The sequence below is a fragment of the Mytilus edulis genome, chromosome 3 (genome assembly GCF_963676685.1).
Source record: "Mytilus edulis chromosome 3, xbMytEdul2.2, whole genome shotgun sequence".
NCBI classification, from domain to species: domain Eukaryota; kingdom Metazoa; phylum Mollusca; class Bivalvia; order Mytilida; family Mytilidae; genus Mytilus; species Mytilus edulis.
In genome coordinates, this window is record NC_092346.1 from 29,007,705 (window position 1) to 29,030,989 (window position 23,285).

General features: G+C 33.3%; 1 protein-coding gene across 1 annotated transcript; it reads right to left on the minus strand.

Moving 5' to 3' along the window:
- Window positions 1–11,151: 11,151 nt before the first annotated feature.
- LOC139515150 (fibrinogen-like protein A) lies at window positions 11,152–22,775 on the minus strand. Its single transcript, XM_071304713.1, has 5 exons — window positions 22,718–22,775; window positions 22,088–22,116; window positions 21,126–21,222; window positions 20,686–20,850; window positions 11,152–11,402 (listed from the first exon to the last, which is right to left on the minus strand). Exons 1-5 carry the CDS (start codon window positions 22,773–22,775, stop codon window positions 11,152–11,154), a joined length of 600 nt encoding a protein of 199 aa, XP_071160814.1.
- Between the last annotated feature and the right edge of the window lie 510 nt (window positions 22,776–23,285).

Consider the following 23,285-nt stretch of genomic DNA (forward strand, 5'->3'; position numbering starts at 1 on the left):
TTATTAGACTAATATCCTGTAGGATAACAAATATCCTATAGGAAATGCTTTTATTTTTCCTAAGGGATTTTTTTTAATCCTAAGGGCGAAACTATATCCTATAGGAAATGCTTTTATTTTTCCTAAGGGATTTTTTTTAATCCTAAGGGCGAAACTATATCCTATAGGATATTTTTATTCTCCTAAGGGATTGTAAATCCCTTAGGATTTAAATATCCTGTAGGATATAAAAAATATCCTATGGGATTATGACTTTCTCCTATAGGATTTCTCAAAATCCTGTAGGATTTTTAAAAATCCTATGGGAGAAAAAAATATCCTACAGGATTTTGTCACTATTTTCACTCCAGTTGCCGAACCGGGCGAGCCACACCAATTTTTTTTTTTGTATTGTGTTATTTATCCCCAGAGGTACATTATTGCCAAATTTGATGATTCTACGACAAAAAAAAGTGTGGTTCCAATTTGCACTTATGAGAAGTGCAAATTAATCCAAGAACATGTTCCTATATAATCAACCAATTTTTCTACCAGAAAAAGGGGGCCTAGGTCCCCCACTTAGTCCGCCTCTGATGAAAACTACCAGCCTAATTTATGTACAAAAAAATGAACGAAAATAAATATGTAACACCTAAACTAACAACAACCACTGAATGTACGGCTCCTAATATGGGACAGGCACATACATACAGAATGTAACTGGTTTTAACATGTTACAAACGGGATCCCAACCATCCCCTAATCTGTGACAGTGGTCAGTGGCGGATCCAGTCATTTCAAAAAGGGGGGGTTCCCAACCCAGAGTAAAGGGGGGGTTCCAACTATATACTCCCATTCAAATGCATTGATCGGCCAAAAAAAGGGGGGGTTCCAACCCCCGGGAATTTTTTGTATACATGTTCTTTTTGTTATTTTATCAAAAGATTCTGATGACAATGAAGAAAACAAAGGGATTGCAGTATCCACTGATACCTGTTGGCAGAAAAAAGGCTCCGGGAAATCTTATAACAGTTTGTCTGGTATAGTAACACAAATTAACACTATATATATATATTATATTAGTATTTGTTATGTCAGTGTATGTTTAAAAAATTCAAGAATATTATTTTTAAGTATCAATTGATGTTCAACTCAAATAATAAGTTTAACACAAATTTTTAGTCATGCTTAGAGATAGTAATTTGATGATTGGTATGTAGTCTTATCGTAACAAGTTACAGATCAAGTTCAGTTTTTGTTTGGTCTAATGATTTTGTAAAGAGTTATGGTTCTTGCAATTATGAAATTCACTCACTTAATCAGTTTTCCTCATCTTTTCTTCTTGCTTGAAGATATTTATTTGAAAATTGGTATATAGTTTTATCGTGACAAGTGAAATATCAAGTTTGAACTGAGTTCCAGGCTGATTATTTTGTTATGGTCTTTGGACATAAAAAAAATCACTAATAATAAATGTTCAAAAAATTTTTGAATACAATAATAACTTGATATTTGTTATATAGTTTACACAATGACAAGTTATAGTTCTGGTTAACATTTTATTCTAGAACAATGTAATTATACCCCACGCAACGAAGTTGCGGAGGGTATAATGTTTTTGACCCGTCCGTCAGTCCGTCCGTCAGTCCGTCCGTCCGTCCGTCAGTCCTGTTTCTTGTCATCGCAACTCCTCTCAAACCACACAACAGAATTTCACGAAACCTTTTCAGATAATAAGGACATACTATGTAGTTGTGCATATTGACGGGAAATTGCGATTCAATTTTTTTTCTAGGAGTTACGCCCCTTTGAACTTATTTACTTTAATGTACTACTGCAACAGTTTGTCATCGCAACTCCTCTCAAACCACACAACAGAATTTCATGAAACTTTGTAGATAATAAGGACATACTATGTAGATGTGCATATCAACAGGAAATTACGGTTCAATTTTTTTCTAGGAGTTATGCCCCTTTGAACTTATTTGCTTCAAAGTACTTCTGCAACAGTTTGTCATCTCAACTCCTCTGAAAACACACAACGGAATTTCATGAAATTTTGTAGATAATAAGGACATACTATGTATATTGACAGGAAATTATTATTCAATATTTTTTCTTATACAATTTTTTTTTCTTATACTTATTTAATTTCTCTAATGACAATGTGGGGACGTGGGGTATGTGAGCGTGCTCACTAAGGTTCTTTAATTTCAATCTGTATGGGGACTATGTATTGCAAGGAAATGCTCACAGAATGCTTGTTATTATCCTATTAATAACATGCACAAAACATATCATGTTTATATACAAACAACATTAAATCTTTTGATATGTTACGCATGTTTTAGGATGTGCATCACTGATTGGACAGAAGACCGGGAAGGTATTGAATGTAAAAATAAAATCCAAAAATTGCAGAACATGTGATGTTGCAAAAAGAAAAGGTATAGTTCCAAAAGAGCACAAATGCAGCAAAAACCATACAGGCTCATCTAAAGGCATGGAGCCAGCTTTAGTGGTTGACATGATAAGAGATGTAATAGATAAGGGTGTCAATATAAAAGAAATTGCTGGTGATGATGACACGACAGGTTTCCAAAGGGCACAAAATGTTCTTAAAATAAAACTTAAGAAAAGATCAGACAAAAACCATATAAAGAAAAACATCTCAAAACAGTTGTATGCCATAAAAAAAGAATTACAAAGAGTTGTCACAAAGGGTCATCAACTACATCATGCAGAATTTTTCATACATGGTTGCACAAAATAAAAAAAACACAGAAGGTGTAACAACTGGCTTGAAAGCCATGGTAGGACACATTTTTTTTGGTGACCATAGCTTTTGTAACACCAAGTGGTGTGTCTTCCTCGAAAACCCATTGGCAAAATTCAGTAAGTTACCATACGGCAAACCACTTCAAAATCCAGAGCTGAAGAAGGAACTGGATAGAATTTTTATTAAAAATTTATCAATTCAAGCAGAAAAACTTGCAAATCTTGCTAGCACTCAAACAAATGAAAACCTCAACCAAATTTTAGCAACAAAAGCACCTAAATATAAACATTACTCTTCATCCAACAGTCTGAGTTACAGGTTCAGTGCAACAGTGGCACAGAAAAATGAAGGCCACAGATATGTGCATGAGGTAATTAAATAAACTATTTAGAACGACATCTTTTATTCTTTATTAAATTTTTCTAAAGTTGTATCCAGACTTTGACAGAACCACAAAATCACATCCACATAAACATGGTAGACCCAGGGTTTTAGAAATTACAGAACATTGATACCCATCAAAATAAATGAATCCTCAATATTATTATAGTTTAATAATATTTATGTAGAGTCAGCAAGGTATACTTTATGTGATTCGTACACAAATGTTGAAATTAAAATAGCAACACTTTAACATGTACGTTTTGCAAATGTTAAAAGTCAATAAAACATGACTGAAGGTACATGGCTTAAACAATCTCCATGGAAATGAGAAGTGCCAATGCTAATACAACTGCATACCAAATACCATTGACTTAGTTATCATTAGTAGTTCCCTTTGAACAAACATAAACCCTAACTAATACATGTAAACTAAGCGAAATTTCAAAGTCAATAAACCATGACTGAGGGGACGGGGTCCAATAAACTACAGGAAATGAGATGTTCCAATGCTAATACAACTGCATACCAAATACCATTGACCTACCATTAGTGGTTCTCCATAAACAGACATAATCACAAACTAATACATGAAAACAAAGCAAAAGTTTCAAAGTCAATAGACCATGACTGAGGGGGCGGGGCCAAATAATCTCAATGGAAATGAGATATGACAATGCTTATACAACTGCATACCAATTATCATTTAGTTACCACTAGTGGTTCGCCTTACACTGACCTTATCACAAACTAATACATGAAAACAAAGCTAAAGTTTCAAAGTCAATAGACCATAACTGAGGGGGCAGGGCCAAAAATAGTCTCCATGGAAATGAGATGTGCCAGTATTGATACAACTGTATACCAAATATCTTTGACTTATCACTTGTGGTTCAACATAAACTAGACCTAATCACAAACTAATACATGAAAACTAAGCAAAAGTTTCAAAGTTACAAGACGATAACTGAGGGGGCGGGGCCAAATAATTTCATGATATTGAAATGTGCCAGTACTAATACAGCTGTATACCAAATATCTTTGACTTACCACTGGTGGTTCACCATAAACTAGACCTAATCACAAACTAATACATTGTTGACCCGCCTACGCCGGGAACAGCACACCTATGTCTCGCTTTTTGACTCCGTCAAGCGAGACAAAAACAGTCGAAGCTTATCAATGGGTCTTCAATGCAGAAAGAAAATCCCACACCCGCAGATACTATGCATACTAGTTCAGTGAAAATGAACGTCGTATTAAACTCCAAAACATATAAATGAACTAAAAGTATAAAACATACAAAACTAACAAAGGCCAGGGGTCCTGACTTGGGACAGGCGCAAAAATGCGGCGAGTTAATCATGTTTATGAGATCACAACACTCCATGTATACCTCTAGCCAATGTAGAATAAAGAAACACACAGTAATACGGACAGTAAAGCTCAGTTTAAAAGAAGTCCGAGTACGATGTCAGAAAAGGTAACGAAAAAAACTAAAGAAAATGACAATGATACATAAATAAATAAAGGACTACTAGTAGTTACAAACATGTCAGCTCCAGACCTCAATTAAACTGATAGAAAGATTATGTCTGCATCAAATGAAAATCAAGCACAATCCCTCCCGTTAGGTGTTTAGTATCATACCATTTACATACCTATTATTCGAAACGGATGTTAATTATGTAATGACATAAAATTTCGCGATAATTTACCTGATATCATATCGAGATTTTTGTGGGGTTTGTGTTTCTTTGTTTTTTACCCACGTCGTTTTCAGTTAATTTTCGACTTTGAATGTCCCCCAGTATCTTTCTCCTCTCTTTCACATCATGTTTATTTTAATATAAAACCTTCAAATACAATTTCTGTCTATATATATGCTTTCCTCATCTTAGCTCATATGTTGCCTTCGTTCTAGAGAATTTTCTTTTTATGCCCCACCTACGATAGTAGAGGGGCATTATGTTTTCTGGTCTGTGCGTCCGTCCGTTCGTTCGTTCGTTCGTCTGTTCGTCCGTTCGTCCATTCGTCCCGCTTCAGGTTAAAGTTTTTGGTAAAGGTAGTTTTTGATGAAGTTGAAATCCAATCAACTTGAAACTTAGTATACATGTTCCTTATGATATTATCTTTCTAATTTTAATGACAAATTAGAGTTGATACCATAATTGCATGGTCCACTAAACATAGAAATTGATAGTGCGAGTGGGGCATCCGTGTACTCTGGACACATTCTTGGTTTTTTTTTCGTAGTGTTTTAAAATACATATTCGTTTTTTTTAGTCAAATTACATGTCTCGAATACAAAGCTTTCGCCCAATAGCTGTTTTACTGCTTAAAACTGTTAATACACTGACATTTACATGAACGACATACAGTTACTCAATACAGACCCACGACCATACATAAGTTATACGTAATGTAAAGTACAAGGCGTATAGATTATACAATGTGTAAATACAGCTGTTTCACAGACCACGCCTCTTTTAGAAACTTCATTAAGTGGCACAGTTTCAGCCGTAAAGCAATTTCTATGATAGCTAGCCATGCACTGTGTAATATAATGAATATTGCAATCAGAAACAAGTCTCACATTAGCCCAGTTTGAGTTTTAATTCAAGCGTTTAGAAGAAGAAAGACAACTCTTATGTTCCTATGCCTCTTTTAGAATAATGTTAAGTCGTATGTTGACTGTTGTGAATAATGCATATCATCTTGTCATATGTGTTTTCTTTACTGCTAGCGTTTGTATGGCCATAACTTTTGTTAAAAATAAAACAAAGGTCAGCATGCACAATTCAATCTCAGGACCAATATCATTATGTAAAGTCTGTTAATACATTCGTCCCTCTAGCACATGACATGTTGAATTTTATGGACAGACTAAACATACCTGCTTGATTTCTGTATTGTTTAAGTACAAAACTACAACCACCAAGAGCTACAAAATAACATGACGTACATGTAACTGGCTATCTATTTAGTTAATTCTCTTGTAAGTTTGTTAATACTACATGTCTATAAAGATATCCCCTGATATTTGTTTTTTCTATATCTAATTACTTAAAATTTATGTTCAAAAGTAAAATCGCAAAATTACTGAACTCCGATGAAAATTCAAAACGGAAAGTCCCTAATCAAATGGCAAAATCAAAAGCTAAAACATATCAAACGAATGGATAAATAATCTGTAAATGTATATATTGCTATCATGATGTTATGCTGAAATAAAACATTTAAGGTATAATCAAAAGCAATGCATATTCCGTGATTACTTAATCCAGAATGATCGCTGAAATGGAGTCACCTTATTAATTTCTAAAGCCTCAGTCACACCTTACCGGATAGCACAAACGGACGACTAACGGATGCAAAAAAAAAGCTGTCCGTTGACAAAATTGTTATCCGTTGGGAGTCCGTTGATGTATTGACCAAATAAAACGGACACGTAACGAATGCATAACGGACACACACCGGATATGCAACGTACGAGAAACGGAAACGTACCGGACAGAACGGATGTCGAACGTACATCCAACGGACGAGTGTCGCATGAAACGGACACCTAACGGAAGCGTACCGGATAAAATATACGGAAAAGTTAAAGGCGACAATAATAAAACATGTAAATCGAATAAATATGCAAAAAGTTTCTGTATAACTGGTTTTGGTTTGTTCTTCAAGATTCCACCAAAGGGTAGTGTCTGACCTGAATAAGAGCTGCTTGATAGTGAAGACGTGCCCTAACTCTAAGATTGATTAGGAATAATAAGAATTCATGACACTCGAGAAATTTGACATACCAATAATTGGTATTTCTGACAAGAAATTTTCAATTCGCATTTATCCGTTTCAGATCCGTTCATCATCCGTTTTATCCGTTATACACCCGGTAGAAGTCCGTTTACATTCGTTCAACGTCCAATTTATCTGTTAAACGATAGGTAAAAGTCCGTTGGTGAATTTGTCTGTTAGACCTCCAACGGATGTATAACGGACAAGTAATAGAACAGACAAAATGATGTCGACGGATAAAACGTACACTAAACGGACATGAAACGGGTATGGACGGACGTCTAACGGATAAAAACGGACGTCTAATGGACATGAACGGATTGAAAAAGCAGTTATCCGTTCGGCATCCGTTCGAGCTATCCGTTAAGGTGTGACCGAGGCTGAAAGTGTTTGGTGTGTTCAATTTCATTTAGTTTATTCTTTCATTTAACATCGTAATACCAAACAGTACAGTATCTTCCACATCATCTACTACAGCATATACGAGAGCATATGCACATGTCGACAAATTATTCTTTTCATTGAAGCTTGATCCCAAGGTATTTAAACACGAATGCCGAAGAGCTAATATAACTGAACAGAATCAAAATTTAGGCACATCAAAAAAAAAAAAAAAAAAAAAGGAATCGGAGCTATGCATGAGGGAGAAGCTTGCCTTATATTCTAGTGATTTACCAAATTTAGAAAAAAACATTTATCCGCATTTCTCTCGAATACTTAGATACTTGACTGGCGATACCCCCGGGGACTCAAACAAAGAATTTTGATCTTTTTGATACCATAATAAAACGGCTTCATTATCCAATCACGCAACACTTATACTGATATAATGCTCATGTGGTACGATCGAGACCTAAAATTTCGAAACTTCGACATACTGATTGATCACAATAACGAAAGAGTCGCATAAACAAAGTTTTCAAAAAAATTGCCTCTATGAGTTGCAGACAAAACAGTTGGTCATGGAATGCAGTATTCATACGGAACCTTCTCAAAAACGGACAGAAAAAGCATCTTAAAAGGTTCTTTAGTTTTAGTCTCAGAAAAATACATTGATGACCTTACATTTCAGTGAATGCGTGCATCGTATATATATCCGAATAATCTTGAAAAATTTCCTCAATATTGTCATATTGACGTTTTCAAACCAGAAAATATGACAAACGTATTGATTCTCCGTTCTGATTGTCAACTTTCCATTTCTAAGCAAAATTATGCCTTCTGCTCTATCGTATGGCTATTGTATATATCACACAATACGTTGTGCCCGTGCAGGTTTACACTTGTAAGACTTTCATAAAGAGAGATGTGTGCCTTACTTAATAAAATTTCCGATTGCGGTACCATTATGAATTAGTTGTATTAATCTTAACTCACCAACAACATGTTTTCGCAGTCTTATATCTTCAAAGAAGAGAGGCGAAAGATACTAGAGGGACATTCAAACTTATAAGTTGAAAATAAACTGACAACGCTCTGGCTGAAAAAGAAAAAGATAAATAGACGAATAGGGGTACACAAACACAACATACAAAACTAAAAACTGAGCAACACGAACCCCACCAAAAACTGGGGCTTATCTCAGGTGGTCCGGAAAGGTAAGAAAGATTGATTACTTCTCCTGCAGTTGCACTGGTCCCGCTCTATAAGATTTCAGTAACTGAGATTTTGTTTGTTATATTGATTTTCATCTTCTCGATCAATTTATAAGATATACTCGCCCTGGAAAAGTCAGAATGCTGTATGGACCTACAGCGTAATGTTAAGTATAACAGTCCGATCGTTGTAGATACCACAGCTGTTTGTAAAATTAATAAATCGACAGTAAATAGTTATCAAAGGTACCAGGACTATAATTTAGTACGCCAGACGCGCGTTTCGTCCACACAAGACTCATCAGTGACGCTCATATCAAAACATTTATAAAGCCAAACAAGTACAAAGTTGAAGAGCATTGAGGATCCAAAATTCCAAAAAGTTGTGCCAAATACGGCTAAGGTAATCTATGCCTGGGATAAGAAAATACTTAGTTTTTCGAAAAATTCAAAGTTTTGTAAACAGTCAATTTATAAAAAGACCACATTATTGATATTCATGTCAGTTTACAAATAAGGCAGTTAATTTAGATATAACAATGATGTTTTACCGTTTTTGGGTAAAGATTGCATGAAATGCATTCTAAATCCTATGTTAATTAATTGATATCTAAATCTTTCAAAGCTTATCACTACCTTTTTGATACACAAAGTATAGTGCACAGATACCAACATTCTAAATATCCTATCAATAAACATTTCCAATTGTATTTTTATCCATCTGATGCGTTAAGCCTTTTTCAACTGATTTTTATAGTTCGTTCTTATGTTGTGTTGTCACACCACTGTCTAAGGTTTTGGGGAGGGGTTGGATCCCGCTAACATGCTTCACCCCGCCACATACTATATGTATTTGCCTGTCCAAAATCAGGAGCCTATAATTCAGTGGTTGTCGTTTGTTTATATGTTTCATATTTATTTTTCATGCATTTTTTTGTACATAGATTAAGCCGTTAGTTTTCTCGTTTGAATTGTTTTACATTGAAATTTTGGGTCCATTTATAGCTGACTATGCAGTATGGGCTTTGCTCATTGCCAAAGGCCGTACGGTGACCTATAGTTGTTAATGTCTATGTCATTTTGGTCTCTTGTGGAGAGTTGTCTCATTGGCAATCATACCACATCTTCTTTTTTTATATTTCCAGAATTTATCAATGTAATGTATTTTCAGATATTCAAGTCAAAAACAATATTACTCCTGTCAAGAAAATTACATATTTTTTGGAAGGTGCAGGAATCTTATAGCTGTTCTAAAATGTAATAAATGTCATTGTTAAATTCATCTTTTAAAAATTGGAGATATCTCCAATTGTCTACAATTTGCAGTTGATTCAACTACAACCAATGCTTTATTGACATTGTAATACTTTATTTTACTTCCCACTGATAACTTAATGCAATCTTTTCCCTTCTGTGCTTACACGCACTTTGATTAATTGATTTAGATAGAAAGGATAGGTATTTAGGATTGTGATCAAACACTGGTCAGAATTATGTTTGGCTGTTCCCGTGTGAATTCGTTAAAAATCCTTCTCTAGATGTCGGTCTAAAACAAAGCGCATCCATATTTATATCCCAATAACATTTTTTTAATCCTGATCTGTAATGGTTTTCCTGGGCGACCACTTGACCATCATTAAATATGTTTTGGCAAAGCGCAGAACTTTGACCTGCATGAACTACATCAAATAAGAATTTAAATCCGAGGAATTTGAATTTGAGTTCATATATTGGATGAAAATACATATATTTTTATCATATTTACGCATGTCGGTTATTACATAAGTGGGGTTTATATTTCCTCAAAATAAATTACGGAATGTGGACATTATTAACTCTCAACATCGCTGTCACAGTAATCTATAGGAAGTTCATTTTAATATTGGGTCATTTTTCTAGCCGTATTTCTGTGATTGTATCTTACATTAATTTGTAGGATCCTTTACTTTAGATATTTCAGCTGATCTGTAACTACTCCATCTTCATGCCTTATATATCATGTACTGTATTACGACGCTAGATTAAAACTGACGAGGAAAGGTAACACCCGGCCACCGAACGCTTTATTTTAGTGAAGCCCGGGTGGTCGAGTGGTCTAGCGCGCCGGATACAGTGCATTCGATTTGGTGTCACGATATCTCAGTAGCATGAGTTCGAATCCCGTCGAGGGAAGAACAAATATTGGTGAAAACAATTTTACATATCTAACATTGTTGGGTTGATGTTTAGACGAGTTATGTAAAAAATAGATTTCTAAAATAGTGTCTCTTGTATCTATTGCGTTTATTCGTGTGTGATGTGTCTTTTTTGGAAATTTACTTCTTTTCAACCAGATAACCCCCTCAAGCAAATTCAATTTTAGATTCTTTTTATGTCCCATGTGGTCATACAGCACTAAACATTTCCATGTGTCTATACATCCTTGGTTTTTACATGTTTGAATTTGAGCGTTTTTTGTGAAAGTAAACCCTCGAAATCGCTTAAAATGTACTATATTCATATTCATTATATTTTCATCAATATCCTAATACCACAAGTATTTACCGATTTTATGTAGAGAAATAAACAACACTAAAAATACATTATTTTGCTTTCATTTATTGATGGTAAGACTTGTTATTACACTTTTCGAATCTTCATAGTAGATTTTTTCTGAGTACGTTGTCCAAGCGAGCGATATCTAATACCCTGTATAGTACTATTTCTATCGGTGTAATGCCCATTTAGCATGGCGTCAGTACTTCTCCAGCAGTTATTGTACCACCATCCACCTTTTAAATTGGAATCATCAGCACAGTTACCACTGAATTTGTCGTTATCATGATCATATGTTGAGAACTTCATCCCATTAAAATAGCTCATTCCGTCACCTGAAAAATAAAAATAAAGCATCTCGACTGTTTAGATTATTATAATTTACAACGGATTACAACGAAAGATCACTTTCTTCCTAATAAATTCTACATAATCTATACATGTCTTTCAAAAATTAAGCATTAACTTATTGAATGTAACTATAATAATACATTTTGTCTATAAGACTATGGTATGTCAACGAATGCTAGATCACCACGAGTGAAGGAAATAAAGTATAATATAAGTGAACACTGATGAAATTGTGTTAGACGAGATGGAGCTTCCCTTGAATACATGCAATATTAACCACGACATGTAATTTTCCTGCTAAATTTATCATAATGTATATATGTTTGCGTTGCTCAGTTTTCTATGTACCGTTTTGTTTACTGATGTTTGTTATTTAGTCGTTGTGTTTTTTTTGCTATGACATATTCAATTTAAAAAAGAAGGCGTGGTATGATTGCCAATAAGACAACAGACCAAAATGTCACAGACATTAACAATCATAGATCACCGTACGAACTTAAACAATTAGAGAAGCCTATACCACATAGTCAGCTATAACAGGCCCAAAAAATGACAAATGTAACACGTATAACGGCCTAATTCGGGTAAAAAAAAAGACAAAAAACAAACGACAACCACTGAATTACAGACTCCTGACTTTGTACAGGCACATTTATACAGAATGTAGCGGAGTGTAACATGTTAGCGATATCCCAAATCATCCCCTTAACCTTAACTAATCAGTTGTTGAATTGGCAACCAAGTAGAATAATTCTAGGAATGTTTCTAAATTTCCGGGCAAATTAAAAATGAGGATGTGATATCTCGTTTGAAATTAGTTATCTACAGGTACAACCAAAACTTGAAAACCAAATCTTTATATCTATTGAAGACTTGAGAAAAAGTTTTAAGCAGTGTGTGGTAACGAAATCCATGACATTAGCAACGAGATATATAAAAAAATCTAAAATATGACTTTTTTCGTTCACTCATTAATGAAAGTGAAAAAGTGAAATAATTAATTCGCTTTTAGCAGCCAGAATGGTTCGATTTAAATAGTTAATTTCACAATTTTCGTGTATTTCATGACAAAAATGTATCACAAGTTTTTCCTGATATGTTTTTTAAATGTTATTTAGGTAACCAATACAAAGTAACGACCTGCAAATGTTCAGCTGTGATGTAATCATGATATGTTCCATTATATTTTCGACTTATGAGTTTGGATTCACCCTTTTTTGGTATATCTCATCCCTCAGTTTTGTTTAATGGACACAGCCTTAAATTATTATAATGTTTATTCTTAATTTCGTTTTTCAAAGAATTTCAGATTGAAGTAGTTATTTGAATTTGTTTAGAGTTTGGAAGCGTTAATAAAGCAATTTCAGCCCCTCACTTGTGCAAAGATGAATAATGGTAGGCGATAAATGTTTCTTAAGATGTACTAAGGTTTTACTACGTTTTAGTACGTATTACAAGGAGTCAGTACTTTTCTATTTCGGTTCACAACGGTTGAGGTACGTTTTCGCACGTTTTCCTATGGTTTTGTACGTTTATTTTAAGCAGTTTCACGTGTCACTACGCTGTGATCATTGATCTATGAAACGGCGTCATTAATTTATAAAATTCAGAAAAGAGATGCAGAGAGGGAACTAAGTAGCTCCAGAAAATCAAGAGAATTCAACAGAGGTACGCTTTATTAATTTTAATACTTCTGTCATTTCGATTAGATTATTTGGTTCATATTTGATGGTATAAAAAATGATTTTCCTTCTACTTCAAAAGCAAGATTTTTTTTTTATGATAACATTTTTGTTGAGTAGGTTCATGAATCATGAAAATCTTATAAAGCCTTGGTGGGAACCTTGCTCTTCCTTTTGTTAATTGCTCTTATGAAATGTTTTACTTTGCACATTGACATTTTAATTTCAATTTTCCTTCTACCGGTATTTGATTTATATTTTAAGTGTGTTTCAAACAGATCGTTCTGATGAGGACCAGAGGCAGAGGAAGGGGTCGGGGATGGCGTGGTAGAGGCCGTAAAATTAGTCCATCGACTGATAAATTCAACTGAGTTACAATGGGAAATAGTTTATTACTTGAAATAACTGATCTAAGAGTTTATGAAGTCTTAAATAGTATTTTAAGGACTTTCAAACATAAGCAGAAAAAAACGAGCCCCTATATGTTTAGGGACGATTGCTTCTTTATTAACAATGAAGGTACAGTTGATGAAATAGCACAATGTTTAGAACAGACTAACAGACACCAAGCACTACTAAAATTTAAATACGAGAAATCACAAACTAAAATGCAGGTTTTAGATGTGTTGGTATTCAAAGGTCAAAGATTAGGGTAACAGATATCTTAGACCTCAAGGATCAAGACATTCCGAAAAAAACCTAAACATTATCATAACTTAGAGATGTCCTCGTGCCATCCATCCTCTGCTTACAGGCATAATTATAGGAGAAATGGTTCGCTTTAAGAGATGTACGAACGATTCAGTAGATTTGCAGAAATAATATGCTTTATTTTATGAATTCCTTTTTAATGAAATTAAAACTGTTATGCAGGAAGTGACTGCACAATGAAGAAATGACACATTAATGGTAAAATCCAAATCTTTATTACAGTCGATTCACTTGGTATTCTTCGCAGTGTTTTCAAGACAGAAACACACATAAAGAACAATATTTTAAAACACTCGGATAGATTAAAAGATGACGAAGAGGCAAAACGTTTATTTGATAAAAAAAAAAAACCTTCTCTTTGCTTTCCCTAGGCATAAACACTTGAAAGACATCTGCAACATCTAGGCAATTAACATCTTGCAAACTATAAAAACATATTCTATACTGTGTCTGTTAAATTGATAGACATGAAGTACAGAAAGAAAAGTATAAAAAATATAAGTCAAACAAATCACCACGTGTCGAGTCATTTATAAAAATTACAGTATTTTAAGATAAGTGTCACTGGCTTCAGCTCCTGCAGATGGTCATGGTCAATTAGTTTATTCTAATTGGTCAAAACACCTTGTGATTTATGGAGTTGGGGTGCTGTGATTGGATTTGAAAACGATTTATTGAAATAAATGTGTAATAATAATCCATAATAACTGTGATTAGTCTATTATTGAGTACAGTACTCAATAATAGACTAATCACAGTTGTGGATAAACAGCTGAATAACTGTCAATTTGGCTTCAGAGAAAAGCACAGAACTGCTGACAGTATTTTCATATTGAAATCTTTGATTAATAAATATATACACAAAAATAACAAAAAAAATCTATGCATGTTTCATTGATCTAAGAAAGGCATTTGACTCTGTATGGAGGACAGCCCTTTTGTATAAATTATGCAAAATGGAAGTAGGAAAGTCTTTTTACAGAGTAATAAAACAACAATATTTAAATACAAAATCCTCTTTAAAGTATAAAGATCACATTTCTGAATATTTTGACATTACTAGAGGTGTGAAACAAGGGGACTCATTAAGTCCTACTTTGTTCAACACTTTTATAAATGATATCACTAAAGGCATGGAAGATGACAACTCAAAATCCATTGCAGCGTATAAATAGTAAACTAGGCTCCCTCCTGTTTGCTGATGATCTGCTTTTACTCTCAGAATCTAAGGAGGGTCTCCAAAATAGTCTAAATAAAGTTTCCATGTTTTGTGAAAACTGGCAGCTTTCTCTAAACATAAATAAAACAAAAAGTATGGTCTTTTCAACAACAAGGCAAAAGCCTGAAACTTCTATACTTGTATATAAAAACAAAAAAATAGAAAATGTTTTAGAATATCCTTACTTAGGTCTGCTGATTAAATCAAATGGCAATCTCAGCCATACAGCTGAATTAACAAAAAAGGCAAAACAGGTTTTTTTTTTTTTATTAAATCATATACTAATTCCCTTGGCAGCCTTCCTATCAGAGAGTCAAATAACTTATTTGACACCTTAGTGAGACCCATATTGACTTATAATTCTGAAATAACATATTTAGACTCATATATAACATATTTCAAAGCTAAAAAAAGAGCTTTGGTTTCTGGAAAAGATGTGGATCCATTTAATTCTATTGACAAGACTCCAATAGAAAACTTGCATCTTGGTTATTGCAAGTTTACCCTTGGCACTAACAAGAACGCCTCAGATTTTGGTACAAGGAATGAATTGGGAAGACTGCCTGTTGAATGTCATATAAAAACCCAAACTATTATGTATTTAGCAAGGCTTTTCACCTCAAATTTGAATCCCTTATTACATGAATCTTTTCAATTAACTAAAACTTTGGATTCTAGTGGGTCCTATTCATGGTTCACTTTTGCAAAAGATAATCTTTCTGAAACCAACATTGATATAGATAGAATAAAAACCGGTGATAATTTAAAATAATTAAAAAATATTAAAAACTATATTAAACCCCAAATAAACTCATACTACAACAACATGTTGATAGATAAGTTGAGAACTATTGATGATAAAAGTAAATTAAATTTTTATTAAGGACTTGATCCAAATCTATTGAGAAAACCTTACCTCTCTAACTCAAACTATGAATTTAGAAAATTAATTACAAAACTTATAATCATTGATCATTCATTAACAATTGAAAAAGGAAGGCATTTTAAAATTCCTCGCGAAGAGAGACTTTGCAAAAAATGCAAAGTACTAGATGATGAAAAACATTTCTTAATAAATTGTTCTCACAATTCAAATATAAGATTAGCATATTTTAATTGCATTACCATAAGAAGATAACTCATTTGCTAATCTGACTGACGATGACAAAGTTATATTTATACTTAACCCATCAACACCAACACAAGTGAATAAACTAGGATCCTTTATTAAAAATCAATGGAACTGAAGACAGGGGACCCTTTAATATTTACCTGAATTTGTATATATATATATATATATATATATTGAGTTACTTAGTTATTGTCTTCATTTGTTTTTGTTGTTGTTATATGTCACAAACTGTAAAGTTTATATTTTTTCCTCTAAAAATGTCCTGTACCAAGTCAGGAAGATGGCCATTGTTATATTATTGTTCGTTTCTGTGTGTGTTACATTTTAACGTTGCGTCGTTTGTTTTCTCTTATTTGTGTGTGTAAATTCACATTGCGATAAGACGTGTCACGGTACTTGTCTATCCCAAATTCATGTATTTGGTTTTGATGTTATATTTGTTATTCTCGTGGGATTTTGTCTGATGCTTGGTCCGTTTCTGTGTGTGTTACATTTCAGTGTTGTGTCGTTGTTCTCCTCTTATATTTAATGCGTTTCCCTCGGTTTTAGTTTGTTACCCCGATTTTGTTTTTTTGTCCATGGATTTATGAGTTTTGAACAGCGGTATACTACTGTTGCCTTTATTTATATGACAAGAAAACTTTGAATTGAATATACAGCCTATTTAAGTACGGATTGATACGATTCGCTACGTATATTGCCGTTTCGATACGTTTTGAAAACGTAACAAAACGGGATATGCCTAGGTCACACTTTCATGGATCACCTCGCTGGATCCAATACGGATTAAGGTAGCAATACACAGTTAGGAAAAAAAACTTAAAATTGACACTCATAATTTTTAAACTCCCCTCCTGTCTAACAAAGAAGGCTTTATATGTGTGTTATGCATGTAATTACTTGTAGAAAGAAAATCTTCCATAGATTTGATTTCTAATGGTCATAAGGGTGAAATATAATCCCTGTTGGGTGTAACCATGGCAACAATCTGCATTTCTTAGATACAAAATATAGCAAAAAAGGGGGGTGAACATGTCACAAAAGTCTCCAAAATTTGGTCTAAAGGAAAATTTTAATGAATTACAGTGATACCTTTCCTGAATCCATAGGTTTGTATCTATCAAGTGGTCCAAAAAAAATCATATGCTTTCCTGCTTGTTTTTCCATAAAATTGAATTGAAAAGATCGAGCGCAAAATCTTTGTTGATAAACACTACAATTATTTATGGACCTATGAACGGTACGGATAGGAAAATACGGACTGTCAATCATAGAAATGGCCTATAAAACATGTTAAAATCAATCTAAATGTTCATATAAACCCACTAAGAAGGCTATATTATTCATCAATTATCTAAAAATCAATTTTTTGTACAAATATTTCATATTTAAAAAATTCACAGGGGCACTAATGCGAAACTAAACTTCTAACTGTGTATTGCTACCTTAAGGATTAACATTTTGTTTCCCAATTCCACTTTAAATGGATTTCTGTTTTCTACTAGTTAAAACGAGCATTTTCGCCTGCTAGTTTTGAAAATCGGTTCAGAAATAAATATTTTATGAAGGTTAGCAGTTGACACTGAAATGCAACAAAAAAGTGATTTTATGAAACATGCCATGTCAAAGTGCATTTTCTCCATTTTTAGTCAATTTTCTAAAACTATACCTTCTAACCCTGTCTTTTCTTGTTTAAAAACTTAAAATAACCTTAACAGTAGACAAACTTTTACAAGTTAAAGCTATTTTAAAGCTCTAGAATGTCAATTTTGTTGTGTATTACCATACCAAAGCCTTGGTTAAAATTTAGTAAATACTGAATTTATTTATAACAGCGGGAAAAAATTTAGGCTTCATTCATGCTAAATTGTGTGACTTTATACTTGCTAAAATAATAAATTTGATTCAGTCGCATGAAAAAATATAAAGCGTTCCCTTCTAAGGTTTCTACATAACGCGCAATCTTCTTTTCAAAGGGGTAGCCAATAAAGTATCAATTTATAACGGAACCAAGTCTTTGTGTCAAAATGTCTATATTGGTTGCTAAGGACAATAAACAACAAAACTAACATATATTGTCATACTAAAGGTTGTTTCTCCCTTAGAATTGTATCTATAACATAAATATCAATAGTTTTGTGGTATGTTTGTCTAAAAAAAAGCAATTATTTGCTTTGTCAAATGCCATAAGGTAGCAATACACAGTTAGGAAAAAAACTTAAAATTGACACTCATAATTTTTAAACACCCTCTTTTCCCTCCTGTCTAACAAAGAAGGCTTTATATGTGTGTTATGCATGTTTATACTTGTAGAAAGAAAATCTTCCATAGATTTGATTTCTAATGGTCATAAGGGTGAAATATAAACCCTTTTGGGTGTAACCATGGCAACAATCTGCATTTCTTAGATACAAAATATAGCAAAAAAGGGGGATGAACATGTCACAAAAGTCTCCAAAATTTGGTCTAAAGGAAAATTTCAATGATTTACAGTGATACCTTTCCTGAATCCATAGGTTTATATCTATCTAGTGGTCCAAAAAAAATCATATGCTTTCCTGCTCGTTTTTCCATAAAATTGAATTGAAAAGATCGAGCGCAAAATCTTTGTTGATAAACACTACAATAATTTATGGACCTATGAACGGTACGGATAGGAAAATACGGACTGTCAATCATAGAAATGGCCTATAAAACATGTTAAAATCAATCTAAATGTTCATATAAACCCACTAAGAAGGCTATATTATTCATCAATTATCTAAAAATTAATTTTATTGTACAAAAACTTTCATATTTAAAAAATTCACAGGAGCACTAATGCGAAACTAAACTTTTAACTGTGTATTGCTACCTAAATCTCACGGATGATCCCGGAAATGCAATTTCCGTAGTCTGATACGGATCCGATACGGGTGCACAACGGTATGACTACGGGTATTGACGTTACAACCACTGATAATGAAGGACGGGGTTCATTTTGGCGACATGAGTGATACGGGTTCTTACGGTAAGACACGGTTTAATACGGAAATGACACGGTTTAGTACGCAGCGACACGTGTGTTGACGTATGTACTGCGGATAAACAACGGTTGTCTACGGTATAAGTAAGGGTTAGTATGAATGAGAACGGTCTGAAACGGAATAGTATGAACCGTCACATTTAATTTTTATTCATCAAATTCTATATGGCAGTTTATCGTAGATAATTGTTCGTTGTTGTTTGATAAATTATTTATCTGTCTGTCTGTACTATGTGGTGTTATTCGTAATCCTCGGACCAACGACAAGTAGCAGTTCTTGAATAATATTTACGACTTTTCTTTCAAAGTTCTGAAATGTAGCACAATTCAGTCATGAGGGCTAAAACCGGGCATGGATAGGGAAGTCAGACCCTAGTCCGTCTACTCTGGCTGCTGTCACATCTACGTCTGTCATCAAGTATCTCGACTCTGCCCTGTAATTGTGTGCTATATCAATATCCAATTCCAGCTAATTAATTGATAGCAGCAGTTGTGGATTATTCATGTTGGATAATTATTTTGTATACCTCAACGTCAAGACTCTATGAACAGGTTTGTCTTATAATTATAAAACAAGTTTCTGAATCAACAGATCTAAGTGTAAAAGATTCCAGCACATTCAGAAAAGAAAAATAAACTGTCGACACAGACATATTCAGACACAGAATAAGTAGGGCCCTATAAGTATGGAGAAGTTATACAGGAGCCTTATGTCAGTTTGTCTATACATATATACTTTATACTGTGGATTCATTATTATTCGTTGTATACCAATATTCTTTTGTTTCGTTGGTACAGGTGTACCACGAATTTAAATGTTCAACGAAAAACAAATTTCTATAAAGTTGTATCCAGTCTTTGGCTGAAGTACGAAATAAAATATCAACAAAAATGCAAGGTTTACGCAATCCACGAAAATTGGTACCGACGAAAATAAAAGAATCCACAGTATTCCGTATTTTGTCGTGTTGTAACGTAGTAAACCGTAATAGACTTTCAGAACCCTGGCTGATACCTAGCTATTCGTATTGCAACGTAATGAAATCGTGCCGTTCCGTGACACATTCGTAACAAATCGTGTTGCATCCTTACCAAGTCCTGGTGTAACCGTACAAGTACGTAGTTCTCCGAAACTTACTGTAGAAATCATTCTGGCCTACGAATAAGTACAATTAAATACGGTTTTGATATGGACTAAAACGGATCAGTACGGTCTTATACCGTTTAGTAAGGAGAAACTACGGTCGTTTGATCCGTGGTCAAATTGTGTGCAAGTTCAAAAATTTCAAGGAGAAACAAGCACTACTACGTATGACTACAGCAATAATACGGATATCTACGGACTTTCCGTAGCTAATCCGGCGTCAAATTCGTCAATGTGTGACTTAGGCAATAGCCGAAACGTGACAGTGTGACTGGGGCTTTATACAATGTTTCCTGGAGATGGATAGACAGGGAACTATTTCTATAACACCATAAAATATTTTATTATATTTACCTGCGTTTCCTGAGTAATTGCTAATTGTCAATCTGTATTTTGTAGATGCGTCGCCTATTGAGAATTTTCCATAAACTGCATAATGCTTCTTTCCGTCCCAGTCCTCAACATCTATCCGAAATTCATGATTTCCTTCTGATGTCAGTTGTGCTATATTCTTGTTGCCTGAAATGTATGTGTGTATATGAATGACCACAACAAATTACAATATTCTAACTAAGGGTATGTATTATCCATAAATTAATGTAATGGAAGAAAAATGTTTGAAGCACAGAAAGTTTTTATGATGGATTCTGTTGAATATTTTTTTAACCCTGCATTAAAACTTTTTGATTGGCTTACAAAGTCTTTAAACAATGATGCGCATTTAACGTTATATTACGAACAAAGTATACATATCCCTCATACTTTGAAATTTAATGGAAATCATATCTGCTTACCTAACCAGAACTCCCCATGTTTGTCTCCAAATCCATTTTCATAATCCTTCCAATTTCTGTTGAATTCAACACTACCATCGAACCGTTTTTGAATAACCTAACAGATACAACAAAATAAATACCGTTATTGCTCATATGAACCTATCCGATCAAAATTGTTTCTGTTGTCAACATTTCTGAAATTGTAGGTAATAAATCTAATATGTAACTAATAAATTTTAATACTATTTCCAAATTGTAGTAAAAGAATTTTAATATACATTTTTTTTACTCCACGTAATAAACTCTTTATTTCTAGTATATTAAAACAACAATAAAACCAACCAAGTGATTGTAATATAAAGAACACAAACTCTTTCAAAATATATAAGGAGTTTTGATACCAAACAGACAAACATTCAGTAATAGATAAAACCACTTTCTGCAGTACATTATACTATCTGGGTATACAACTCATAATGGCGTCTTTTTATCAGAACAGAAATCTTTATTATTTAAGAGATATAACAATCACTTTCCTTAAAGTAATAAGGGAATAATTTTGGAAGTCCAATTATACATATTGTTTAGTGATATTCATAATAATATTTTGACCAGATTCTTCCTAAGATTGGTTCGTTTATATGTACAACACCAGAGACCAAAGAGCAGAAAACAGTCAATGGCAACCAGAGGCCACCAAAGGCAACTATTTGTAATCCATTCGTTTGCTATGTTTGAGCTTTTGATTTCGACATTTGAAAAGGGACTTTCCGTTCTGGATTTTCCACAAAATTTGGTATTTTTGAGATTTTACTATTTTTTCAACACATCGAGAAATCACGCACTCAGAGGGGTGCTTCAGCTGGCCCGTTAACAAAAATGTGTACTAGTTCAATGATAATAGGCGTCATATTAAACTCAAAAACATATAATTTGATACGACTACTTTGATACATACACACATTTCAGTTTATACTTACAGTCCATTCTTCTTCCTCATGTGGATTGCCTATATAAATCAAAGTAACTTTCTGAAAGGCTTTTCTTTTTAACAGTAAATATGTTGAAGGTGGTACCAAGCACCGTCACTAAGATTAATTTTGCTCGTTTAAATTTCATTAAATTTTGGCAAAATGTTAACTTTGAGCATATGAAAAAAATATATAAATTTCAAAATTTGAACCACACACTTTATCGGAAAGTGTTCGTTGGACAAATAGCATTTTGACTAACACCAAGTTTGATAAAATGAGAAGCTTTATATTTCCCATAGTTAAAACGTTTAGTATTATTATGTACCTCATTAATTACTTTAAATTCAAATTAAAAGGTATGAGTCGAAGCTTTTGAAATATTGTAGTTTTCTAGACGATATTGATAAAATTGGCGTTGAAATTTTATTTAAATAATTCAAATAATTCAAAATAAAAATCTCATAAATTTAGTTTTGTTTCTGTTGTCATTTCAATATGATTAGCTTCCTTTTGGTGTCTATCTAATTTTGTGAACTGTGAGCAAATTCTATTTATAAAAAATCTCCTTTAAAAAAAAAAAAAAAAGGAGCTAAAGATACCAAATATATTGACAAACTGTGTGAATGATTTACTCACATTTAATGTAACGGACTAAGTTCTGTATTTTGTCAAGTTTTTCTTTGATCACCTCCATATCTACAAATTTAATGAATATTTTTGGATTAAAATAGAACAACATACAACTCTGTAAAAATGTTTGATATTCATAAAAAATATAAACACTTTTAATTAATATAGTTAAAGATTGTTTTTTTTTTTAAATTATTTCCTTTAAATGGTTTAAGGTATTTCTTTTCCACTTAATAAAGTTAACCTTCGAAACCCAATGACAAAAATATAAAATGATTAGCCACAATGAAAAAAACAAAAACCGGCGATAACAGCCAAAAAAAGAGGAGAAATACCCCTCCCCTATAAAAGAGAAGAAACCCAAACCACAGGCATACAAATAGTTATCAAAAGTACCAGGATTATAATTTTATACGCCAGACGCGCGTTTCGTCTACATAAGACTCATCAGTGACGCTCAGATCAAAATAGTTCAAAAAGCCAAATAAATACAAAGTTGAAGAGCATTGAGGACCCAAAATTCCAAAAAGTTGTGCCAAATACGGCTAAGGTAATCTACTCCTGGGGTAAGAAA